General features: G+C 41.0%; 1 protein-coding gene, 1 long non-coding RNA gene and 1 pseudogene across 3 annotated transcripts; 1 reads left to right on the top strand and 2 right to left on the bottom strand.

Annotated features, from left to right (window-relative positions):
* The first annotated feature begins 2830 nt into the window (after positions 1 to 2830).
* On the top strand, positions 2831 to 4653 carry micos13 (mitochondrial contact site and cristae organizing system subunit 13). Its single transcript, XM_030372693.1, is given in 5 exon segments — positions 2831 to 2999; positions 3373 to 3395; positions 3398 to 3528; positions 3900 to 3957; positions 4118 to 4653. Coding segments are annotated over 5 exon segments (339 nt in total). The 5' UTR covers positions 2831 to 2970; the 3' UTR covers positions 4216 to 4653.
* Positions 4654 to 4828: 175 nt separating this feature from the next.
* LOC115555692 (spindlin-1-like) lies at positions 4829 to 9801 on the bottom strand (annotated as a pseudogene). Its single transcript, XR_003978902.1, has 5 exons — positions 9687 to 9801; positions 8959 to 9000; positions 8189 to 8436; positions 7660 to 7894; positions 4829 to 6993 (listed from the first exon to the last, which is right to left on the bottom strand). The product of XR_003978902.1 is annotated as a spindlin-1-like (transcript).
* Positions 9802 to 10623: 822 nt separating this feature from the next.
* On the bottom strand, positions 10624 to 11545 carry LOC115556199 (uncharacterized). Its single transcript, XR_003978956.1, has 3 exons — positions 11413 to 11545; positions 10991 to 11245; positions 10624 to 10660 (listed from the first exon to the last, which is right to left on the bottom strand). It is a non-coding gene; the product is annotated as an uncharacterized LOC115556199 (long non-coding RNA).
* Between the last annotated feature and the right edge of the window lie 1005 nt (positions 11546 to 12550).

Here is a 12550-nt window from a genome sequence, read left to right as displayed (position 1 = left end):
AGAGTCCATGGTCTCTTTTAACTCACCACTTAGTTTTGCACACAGGAGGCTTTGGTAGATAAGACAATGCAGCGATCTCAGCTGTGGCGCTGTCACACTAAATTGGTACCGGCTGCCGAATTTGTACCGGGCGCGTCATCCATACGTAATCCACTCCAAACCTGCATGGCAGCAGATGATCGCGTCGTCCGTTGCCGGGCAGGTTTCAAAAAACATTCGCGCTCATGTTGCCAAAGACGAAATAACATAATACAGTTAACGGATCGCTAGATAATGTAATGTTTTGTTGGGTTCCTTAATAAACACACAATGTATCTTGGAACAGACATCAACATGCAGCGCGCCAATCCAACTGCGCATGCTCCGTGTGACGGTCTAATAACTGATGTTGATATCATTACAGATAACACTTGTTTTTACTTTATATTTGTATTGTATTTAATTGTTTAATCAAATTTAGCAAGTAAACTGAGTGTTTAAAGCAGGTCAAGGACGAAATAGCACAATACAGATAACGGATCGCTAGATAGAAGGTTCGCGAATAACGGACGAAGCGATCATCTGTTGCCGGGCAGGTTTGGACTGGATTACGTATTGATGACGCGCCCGGTACAAATTTAGTGTGACAGCGCCACATCTGCCAACCTAGCGGACAGTCCCCCGTGTCCTGCCCGACATCGCCGGCGCACCGTCCGTAACCAGCATATTGATACGATACAACTCAAACTGGTTCTCTCTGAAGAATGAAATTACTTTTCAAAATGTATCTCAGCGGTTGTGTGTCCATCCAGTGGAATTAATCCAAGTAGATCCTCACGAAAGCACTCGCCATCAAAAAAATCAAACATAGAGGCACAGCTGTGCTACATCGCTGCTGTCGGTTTATTCATCAACAGCTAGCGACATCCACCTCCACTTTTTGGAGTTTGTCCAAAAGAGTCTGAAAAACGTCCTACGCAAGGGCCTCTACTCTCCTTGATGTTGTCGTGTCAGAGATGGGAATTTTCTTGATTGAATCAATCACGCTGTTTTCGGGTTTTCTCATCTGTAACCACCTCCTCGATTGATGCAAGCATACACTCTTTTACGGTCTCAGCATCTGTAAACGGCCTTTTCTTTTTTGCCTAATATCCAGGCGACTCGTAGTGATGCTGATGTAGCTCTCTCTTGATCTGAACAAGCCTGAAACAGGGTTGGCGTCTCTGTTCATAGCATGAAGTAAGCCCCAAAATCTTCTGGCGGCGAGCATCAGAATCCAGTGGGAAACTGGCGTCGAAGTTAGCATGATTTGTCTTAAAATGCCTTCTCAGGTTATATTCTTTACTCACCGATATACATTCGCTGCAGAGTAAACACACAAGCTTCCCAGTGGCAAATACAAACAAATACTTCTGTGTCCATTCGCTATTGAATTGTCGGTTTTCTGAGTCAACTTTTTCGCTTTTTCAGAGTAGAAAGCGACATTGTTCTGATTCAACCAGGCGGGAAACGATCATCAAAACAACGTTAGGCGCGAACTCCGAAGCGGAGCGCGCCAAGCAGTTGAGAGGAGCAATGCAAAAGCACTCTGAGAAGAGCGTAGTGGGAGCGTGCGAGGAGGATTGTTGTGGCCGCGCGCCTTCCGGAGCAAGTCTACGCTGTGCTGCGCGGAGATTATTATTATTTTTTTTTATTTACAATTTTTTATTTTTTTTTATTTTATGTTTTTACTAAAAGGGCCAGCAAAAATTCCTTTGCAGGCCGGGTCCGGCCCGGGGGCCGGCAATCGAATAGCCCTGGTGTAGGCCCTTGCCTTGCTGCTGAGGTTGTCCCCAGTTTTTTTGTGTTGCTGATGTGTAGACATATAGCTGTGTGTGTGTGCGTGTGTGTGTGTGTGTGTGTGTGTGTGTGTGTGTGGTGTGTGTGTGTGTGTGCGCGTGCGTGCGACGCGAGTATGCCGGTCACGGGTGAAGCACCGCTCGACGCCAATGTTGTTTTTGTAAAAACTTAAACAAACCGCACCCGTCGTAACTGCCGCCGTAATGTAGTCAGTTGCTGAGATGTTCTACAAAACGTGTTAATCATGTGCGCCGTGCCGGCGAAAGAGGTGCTTACAAACAAGCATTGAGAAGCGGCAGGATCTACGTATTGTCTATTCTGTGCATGTGTGCGTGTGTGTGTGTGTGTGTGTGTGTGTGTGTGTGTGTGTGTGTGTGTGTGTGTGTGTGTGTGTGTGTGTGTGTGTGTGTGTGTGTGTGTGTGTGTGTGTGTCTGTGTCTGTGTGTGTGTGTGTGTGTACTGAGGTTCACTGGCCCAGGTCTAGAAAAATCCATGCAGAAGGTCTACGTATGGCTGTATGCTTTTGCTGAATGGCATGCGAAAAATGTCTTCAAGCCCATTTGACGTTTTCTGAGGATTTTCTTCCTTTTTTCCATAAGGCAGCCACGAGTCTGCTATTTATAATCATGTGGAGGCTTTTACCGTGGTTGGTGTTACTAGTTTTCAGTCCTTGGTTCCACTATATTGTGGAAAATCCAATCATTAAGGATGATGTTAAAGGATTTCCTACAGCATGGAGCTGTAACAGGTTTTATAGGCCTATGTTTGAGACATGCGGAATAAAAAATAAATAGGTAGTGTCGTTCTAGTTCTTATAGACAACCCATTCTTTTATGATTTCGTATAAAACTATTAAACAATCATAAAATCAATAACAGAGTACACCCCTTTCTCCATATTATATTTTTTTATTGAGATGTCAATTTATTTTGACGCGGGTTTAATTTAAAACCGTTTAACGAATCTGCAGTTCTGAAAAACAGTCCACCGCGCAGCCTTCAAACAACCTTTATTCACACAACGTGGTTAACAGTACACAGTTGCCCTTCAATGTAATGTCCAGCTATCGCCCACTTTAGGTCCTTCACTGTGTATCGCCGGTGAGAAAAAAACGACATCGGGTTCAAACGATATAGGGTCATTTTTGATACAATGGCATCCAAGCTCCTGCCTGTGTTGAAGTGAGTACCACCACTTTATTGTACCATATTGCCGTCCTGCATCAGTGAGTGTGTGCGTCTGTGTGTGCGCATTAGCATTAGCCTGCTAGCTAGTCGACAACACAGCGCTCACAGAGGGAGCTAAACGGGCTGCAAGCTTTCCACGTTATTATTAGTTGTAAGGTCACATGGGACACCCACATATAACCGTTGCAATCACAACCACCTCCTTGAAGCTAAGTGAAATGATCATGGTATAAGGTCACTAATTATTAATGGTGATGTAAGCTCACTATCTGCGATGTTTGGAGACCAGAGCCTACGTACACAGTGTTGGACCACCTGTACAGGCCTTGGTGTTTCAGATAACAGCCGTGTTGGTTGGTTCGTGCAGGTTGACCAGCAAGGTCGCTGTGGCTGAGGGGCCTTGTATGTTGTGTATGACTCCGGGCTCCTGGGAAGCAGTCAACAGGGAACCGAGGTCCTGGGGAAGGCAAAGACCGCCATCCCCCCTGCCATCAACGAGTGGATGAAGTACTTTGGGATGGAGGTAAACAAACAGACGCGCACGGCATACACATGGAGTTCAATGATGATCATGAGCGCATCATGTTCTTTACATCGTTTTGACAGTTGTCATATTTCACCAGAGAATATAATTAACTTAATTTAGCTTGGAGTTTAAATGCTCTATAATTTTCTTCTTAATTATCTTTGTTGTTGTAGCATTATAGTTGTTGACACATGCATGATGTAATGGAGGGTTTGTCTAATCGAGAGGAATTCAAAAGGGAAGGAAATAAGTATAACTTGTTCTGAGGTCTTGCTGTATATGTTTAAACCTTGATTTCATCTAGCTGATTTGGTTTTTGACCTGCTGATTAGCATTGTGTGAACAATGATGCTTTTCTCTCCTCAAAGGCTAAAATCCCTGCATTGCCCACGATTGAGTTCTCCCCTCGTCAAGCATGGAACTCAGGTAAGTTTGAGCACTGTTTCTTGAGAGATTTTGCCTAGTCCGGCTTGTTGTGTGACAAATTGTTTTTAATGCTGTCCGTATCGATTTTTTTTTTAAAAAATGTGTAAAAAAAATAATAGGTTGTTCCAGTATTGTCTGATTTGTATGTCTTTTTTTTCAGGAGTGCGTACAACATTTTCCACACTTTCGGAGGGGCCCACAAAAATATGCGACTATACCAGTCAAGGATTCCAGTATCTAAAAGATCTTGCCAAATGAACCAGCACAACAAACTAAAATAGTAACATATTTAGTAGTTATTTTATAATTTTGGGAATGGGTTTTGGATCACGTTCACACTTCAGAAATTGAGCACAGCTTTAAGTTCTATTCTCATTGGGAAAGACGAGACATTGAAAATTCGACATCAGCAAAACAAAAGTATGACAAACACCAACAATTATTTTCCTATTAAACTGCCTTGGATGAAAAGTGGTTTTGAATGTTTGATTTATTTAGTCTGATAAATAATATTGCAAAATACACATACTTCTAACTGTATATGTTAATTGTATGTAGCAGGCTCATGTCTTATCATTAACTCTGTTTTGATTTGTTGTGCCCACTGTCCCAACTCTTTTATGAAAGAGAACACTCTTGTATATATTCAGTCTCACCATTTTCCGGTTGTAAAATAAATATTCCTCAATTGATCAACCAGTTGGGAGTGAATTATTCATCATAGTTTAGTGCTTGAAAGGGCTTCAATATTTTTTTTTTATAGTGGAAGGTCCCTTTCTGCCATAGTCGTTCTTGCTTGCATGTATGATGTTAAACGTAATGTTAATTACACTGTATATTGCAAAGCCTTCAGATACTTTGGAGGGAAAGGAAATGTGCAAAAACTTTATTTATGACAGAATTTTGACACAAATTGCCTGTCGATGCTGCAACTTCAGTACAAGAGGGAAGGATATTTAAAGAATGAAGACCGCACACTGCCATTTGAATATCCACTCAACATCACACCAGAGAAACAAGTTGTGGCAACATTCCTCCATTATAATCACAATTTCTTTTTTTAAAACACATTCACTTGTTTAAATTAAATATACACATATTTTTTGTTATTTTAAATCCAGGTTTTTAATAACTCCAGATTATTGTAGACATTTTCATTCTTCCACAACCATGGTTGAAATTTGTTTATGTCCACAAGTTTCTTCCTAATGACACATGCAAATTTTGAACAGCCACATAATAGAAAAGCATGAAACCACAGTATACCTATAAACTCACTACTTAACTGAGGCGTACACAGAATAGCCTGGAGGAGTGGCAGACATATATTCCTTAAACCATGATATGATCCATTATAATAATACTTTTAATAATACCCTTCTGATGAGTAAGAGACTCCTGCCCAATATTTACCGCTTATGTAGTTTGATGATAACTGTCATATATTGTGACTTTATGTCCTAACTTTACTTTATACTACATATCTGTTTTGAGAAAAGCTGGTGTGAAATATTCACATACAGGTTGATCACAACAGGCAACATTACAATACATTTCAGAGATAAATTACAGATTAAATACTGTAAAATGTATGGACTAGTCTGTAACAAATAACTGTTACAAATTTACTTCATGCGTGTAAAGTGATGCATAATTTGCAGCATTGGCTCTAATAAGCATGTTGGGTCAAACAGGTCAAGAGTACCATAACCTAAACAAATATGAACTATACACAATATAATGAGTGATCCTTTTGTCACGAACAATCAGACATAACCAATGACTCAGCATGTTATCTTTGAAAATCAATTGTATACTGCATTTACAGTAAAGCATCATTGCACATGTTCTCCAATATAAACTGATGTTTGTGATTTTTTTTAAAACTCAAGTCACATTTACTATGTGGGACAATGAAAAACCAAGTGGTAAAGCTAGTAAGTTAGCAGTAGCGCAAGTATGTATGTGTGTGTATATATACATATATATATATAAATATACATATATATATGTATATATATATATAGATATATTGCAGCGTGATTAGCCTGAAGGCACTTAATGATATTTAAAGTTAATGGATAAATGTAGCAAATGGCAACATGCACCATAGAAACATATGTTCCTTGTGCTTTTAACGACCAATGGCATCTTGGCAGAAACCTGCCATCGACCACAGAGTGAGAGTTGGTTCGGCATCAGACTGCATATGGGACATATTTTTGCAACCAAATAAGCAAGTATCCATTAAATAGTCGGCCGTCCATGGTGTTGCAAGTAAGAACAAGTGACATAAAGAAAGAGAAAGAAAAAAAAAAAAATGAACAAACGAGAGAATAAAAGACCTGCATAAGGACAAACCATATTGTGTTGGTAGGGGCAATTTATCAGATGCAGCTACATATCTTACTTCTCACTGGTCCCCAAGTTTTCAAAATCTAAGTTATCCTTTGAGCAAATCAAGCACATTATGTCATTGATGTTAGCAATGAGAAAATTGCTTCCACACGATTTCTTTGCATAACTGTAAACATCTTATTACTTTGGAGATAATGTATTATTAAAGTATCTGACCGAAACTGCAGGTTTGTAACTGTTGGTTACTAGGAGGTATCCACAGCATTTATATCATTATGTCAGGTGTTGTTTGCACAATAGTCAAGCATAGCAATGCTACAGCGTTGCTGTGCAAACAAAAAAAGCTTTTATTTTGTACAATGATTCATCATATGATTATGTTAATCCCCATAAAGGCTTTAAAAACAAAACATAACAACGAGAGACAAGCCCCTCTCGGTAGGGAAAGGGAGGTAAAGTGTCCTCTTGCCATCTAGGTGGTCTTCACCAGGTCGTACACGTGGACGTGAAAGTCGTCGTCGTACTTGATGTAGTACACGGAGGGCTTGGCCGGCACCTGGTAGATGACCAGGCCTGTTCTCTTCACACCCTTGTCAGTAACATACTCTACCTGCTTACCTACCAGGCTCTCCGTCTCCTCCCCGGGCTTCCTGTCTGCGGGCAACAGATGCTTGTTCTCTGAGGAGAGGAACGAGGGAGGGATGACAGAGTTAGTTTCTGTGTTTGAGCCGTTTGCCAGAGGCTTTTATCCAGTGACCTGCAGTGGGGTCATATACAGGTCATTGAAGAGCAATGTAGAGGTCAGACAGTCGATCACATACGCCTACATTTATAAGGCATTAGGGATCGAACTCAGGAGCTTTTGGAACCCTTAGCCACTTCTAATGTCCCGCCTCCCCTGATCTTGTTGAGTAACGTCAACGAGAATGCTTTCATTAAAGTCACATCCTCCAACTGATTTATTCTACAAATATTAAAAGCTGGCCAACCCGTACCTCTCTCTTTGTTTACATGCCATGTTCAATCGCCATATTCCTATGGTAGCCCAGAATGAACGCCTCTGTAGAGGACGCTATCTCATCTTTGGATTGTTATGTTACTCGCAAGCTGTGACCTGCAGGTTGACAGCCTAAACAACAAATGACTAGTTACAAATCTATCAAGGAACCACATCATGTGACACTTCAATGCTGCCGTGGACGAGGAGATCCTTTTGCACAGGCTAGATGGTCCTACGACGCTGGAAGGGGAAAGGTAAAGGGGGGGCGGGCTGCAATCTGCAACCTCACCCCTAGGGGCCACTGAACCCTACATACTGCCCCTTTAATGTGTGGTTACTGGTACCTGCTTCAGGTAGAATCCTCAGGTCTCCGTCGGCGTAGTCGTCCCACAGCTGGTACATATAAAGCACGGGGTCCTTCTCGTAGGTGATGTAATACCAGTTGGTCATGATGGGGGCTCGCGAGAGGACCATGCCCCCTCCACTCGTTCTTCTCGCCATCTTCTTTTTCAAAGAGATGCTCCACAGCTTTGCCGACCAACTCCTCAGCCCCGTGAGGTACTTTGATCTTGTTGTTCACTGCGAGGCAACACAGAGGAGGCCAATATTACCTTGTTTATCCGTATGGCCTTCAATTTCTCTCTAGATATTACGTGCGGATATATGCATGCGTATACTGTTCTTGATTATTAGATTTGAGTGCTATTATTGTACAAAGCCGTTTGTGTGCGCGTGCGTCTGTGTGTGTTTGTGTGTGTCTGTGCGCATGCGTGCAGAGCATCTCGTGAACTAATTAGATTCTGTAACCAAACACGACACAAACAGAGAGTATCCAGTGAGGGGTCCTGACTGAGTGGAAAGCGTGCCACTCACCGACTTTCTCTGTAAGTACTTGTAGATTTGACACCCTCTCGTCCTTGAAGAGCTCGATCCCGTAGACGCAGTCAAATCCGTCATACTTAACCATGAACAGAGAGGGGTTGACGGTGAGACGGTCCAGCACGGTTCCCTTCCATTTGCTCTGGTTCCCCTTTTCACGCCAGTTGTGCTGGATGCGTAGTCCCAGAATGCAGTTGGGGTCGGGGGTTAACGTGTCACTCAGTTCACCGCTGCTCCGCTTTCTTGGGGGGGGGAAGAGGGATATCCTTACAGCATGCGTGTACTCAAATTTTGTTTATAATTATTTTCTACGTATGTGTCATTATATGGCCCATTCTTGGGAACTTTATGGATTAACTTAATAACTGTAATGGTCTGACACCAAATTGAAAACAAATGAAGTGTTTAACATCCATCAGAAAAAAAAGGAACTTAATTGAAAATGTAATTGGGTGTCACTGTAACATCTCAGAATACACCATATATAATGCAAATGAATATGCTTAGTTTGTCATTTACAAGTGCATAACAATGATAACAATAATAACTCATTAAATATTTATGTAATAAATATATGTATATGTATGTATTAGGTATATATATATATATTATTAATATTGTTACTACCATTGTATATAGTAGTAGTAGTAATAATGATACAATTTGTATGCTAAAATACATAAACAGTTGTGGCAACATAATATACTGTATGGCTGTATAGTTTTGTTTTGTATTGTATTGTGTTGTGTTGTGTTTCTACATACCTGCCCCTTTTCTTGGACATGCCTCTAGAAATTCAAAGGCAACTAAAAATGAGGAGAAGGTAGACGTTCAATTATGACTGGAATGGAACTCACTGTTGCAATGCTTCAGATATCGGCTAGGGCACAAGGCCTCCAGTTGAAGTGAGATGTAGTCTACGCAGCAGGGACTGACAAGCCGATCTGCCAATGGCTTAGCATGGAGGAATAACTTCCTGGTGATTCTCTTAAACTACCTATCTATGGAGGTCACCGTTTGATCCTAACGCGTATCTCAAGGCAGGACAATATACCTCGACGTGTCAACGACTGGCAATAATCGATCACTCGCAATCCCATAGAGTCATGTGTCTGTAACATAATGAAATGTAATAGATAGTGGGTGTTTCACAACTCTGTCATAAACGTTCTGTATCTAGAAAAAAATATGTACCGGCTAGACTTGCCGCAGCTATTGTCTTGATACTATTAGCCACCACGCAGGGTTGAATCCATGTTCTAACAGTTTATATTCACTACAGCAGCCTACCTTACCTGTACTGTGGACAACACACCTACAATGAGCTATAGCAATAGGTTATCAATAATTCTGCTCTGTCCATTCTCCACCTCAATGCAGATGTTAAAAAGTAGCAGCAGCTACACCTGATTTGTGTGTATTCGATGGTGAAATGAAACGATAGATCCGGTGTTAAAGCCGTAACGCATGCTCTTATTGACATATCTGTTACCTTTATGCTGATTTCATAGCAATATCGTTTAGCAGGTCTTGCTGAGAAATGTAGCCACACACAACCCGCCCATGCAAAACCTCGCGAAGCATATGGAAAATGGTAGGGCGGGCGGAAAAACTACACTACCCAGCGCCTCTCCATGCAGCTGTAGTGGACACGTTCGCACTGAACTCTGGGAATTGGTGTCCCAAAATAGACGACATTGAATCGGTCTACTATGCGGTCTACTCGGTGCGTTGAATTGACCACCAGCTGGTTTTGCTATTTTATACAGGGACTGTTGAAGAACAGCAATCACCCGAATGTGCTCATTCAGACAGGTCAACTCAATTGTATGGGTAAATGTTAGTACCCACAATGTGTTTCGAATGTGTATGATAGTTTAGCTTTGTAATATGCCTGTGATAAAAAGAGGGTTATTGGGAAATAGAACCCAAAGGACAGTCCAGCAGATGGCGGTGTTGGAGAGGGGAAACGTAGAGTTTCGAGGCGTCGATATGTTTTGGCTTTAACAATGTTCCATTGGCGGGCGTAGTCTAATACAACTCAGCACCAACTTGCTCGTTAAGCTTGACTTCATTGACTCTTTTTTTTAGATAAATGGTCTATGGTAATCAAAACCCTGTCTCAACCCTTATATTCTTCGTACCATCTACTATGTGATGATAGCCTAATTCCATAATAACAACACACAATTGTTTGCTATGAATGAATGGTGTTTATTTTTCATGTTCAGAAAGGCCTACTTATCTCGACTAGATTGAAAATAGAAACAGTGGATCTAACATTTTCCTTAATGCATACACACATCAAATCTGACATCTTTTTTTGGGGTAATCAATCCATGCAACAAACTTGGATATGTCAGTATAGATGTTAGGTACATTTGGGTATGAGCAGTTTCCGCCTAGGTTAAACGATACAATTCCAACAGCCATCTTGTTGCACACCAGAGGACCTCCAGAGTCCGCCTGTAAAATGAAAAATAATAATTTACTCCTTCATGCAAATCTTAGAGCGTGGCTAAGTCACGCCCACCTCATGCGCTACGCCTGGACCTCAGAAACGCTAGTATGAGTCCGATCGTAGTTTCGTTTTCAGTCTGATTCTCCGTGAAAGGTTTCTGGATTCTGATTAAAATCGAAACTTTTAAAATTAAGCTCCATTGACACCCACATATAGGCACTACACATGTTTGCGTCTCAGGTCCAGACGTGACGCATTAAGTGGGCGTGAATTATTCAATCAATAGCAAAGATGAATTTGTGATAAAATATGGTTAGATCATTTTTTGGGCCTACCTGACAAGCCCCTTTCTCTGTCCCATATCCACCTGCACAGATAATGTTTGCTGGGAGAACATAGTTTTTTTTAGACCATTCCCGCTGACAAGTCCTCCGGTCAATTGTAGCCACATCGACCTGTCTGAGTTTATCAACAGAAGAGCCCCCACTTTTGATAAAACCCCATCCGGCTACAAGGCATGTGGTGTTCTTCTTGATCTTCATCTTCTTATTTGGAAGTTTAATTGGTTTTATTTTTGATGGCCTTGACAGCTAAAATAAATCAAAACATTAAAATTATTGATTTCAAGGGTAGGGAGGAAAAGAAAAGCATAAAACATTTCGTTTTACAAGCAAAATATTTGGTATAGCTACATCTACCTATGCACAATATAACAAAATAGGCCTATAAGTTAAAAGTAGAAAAAGTTTGTTCTCACTTTTAGCATCATTATGTCATTCCCATTTAAAGGCTTCTTATAGTCTGTGTGTTTGCATTTTTTGACGTTGTATCTCATTGTGCTCTCGTCAATTTTGCGGAGGTCATTGGTTCCGAGAACTACTGTCACATTGTCTTCTTTCTGAATACAATCATGAAAGCAGACATTAATTTATAAGACTTCTCATAATGCAAATAGTTTAATATTCCCCTCTTCATTTATTAACTTCTTGCAGTTGTCCGATCATTTCTACATTTCACCTACTTGAAGTCACAGTGGGCAGCAGTAAGAACAATGTCTTTTCTGATAAGAAATCCGCCACAGAAATGTTTCCCGTCGTTTTGCACAGATACCATGTACTGCAATGACTTTGGCGGGACTTCTTTTCCGTTAATAATTTCCCCTCCAAGTGCTTAAATGAAACAAAGCAAAGAGTTAATGTTTTTTCTGAAGCAGAAGATAAAGTTATAATATCTATTTGATCATTACTGTATATATATTGTTATAAAATGTTCTTACCTCTTTGCACGGAACATGCCAGCACAATAAAGAGGAGTGTGTGTAAGCGAAACATCACGATGGCACGCAGCACGCTGAAAAGTGATGTGTCACAAGCAGGTTGAGATGCTATAACCAAGATGTTAACCTACAGCCTCTTGTGAAGATGACGTTGGACCTTACGGGTGAGTCTGACGGGAACACCATGCGAGTTTTTGCAAAGTAATGCCTGTAGACCACACTCAGCAAGAACGTCCGCTCTGAACCACAGAGACAGTGATGCACCTTATCTGACTCACGTGTCGGTGAAGATCTCACATTTAGGTTCATATGTCTTCCTTTGAAAGAGTCCGCTGCATTGTTTCAGTTTGGTTCCTTTAACTAATTCCACTCAGTCTAATTCTTTATCTGTAATAGCTAAACCTGCTCTATGTAACCTTTACTACTGCAGCTATTTAATCAATTTAACTATAGAGTAATCTGCCAATAGTGACAAAAGAGTATTCTGCCATTAGTGACAAAATAATATTCTGCCATTAGACTCGGGACGATCCATAAACAAAGCGTAGCCTGATGGGAAACTATCCTTTGGCATTCATACTTTTGTCTTTCGCTGATAGCCAGCAGCCACAGATACCCC

Source organism: Gadus morhua, chromosome 12 (genome assembly GCF_902167405.1).
Source record: "Gadus morhua chromosome 12, gadMor3.0, whole genome shotgun sequence".
In the NCBI taxonomy this organism is placed as follows: domain Eukaryota; kingdom Metazoa; phylum Chordata; class Actinopteri; order Gadiformes; family Gadidae; genus Gadus; species Gadus morhua.
This window is presented reverse-complemented; position numbering and strand designations above follow the sequence as displayed.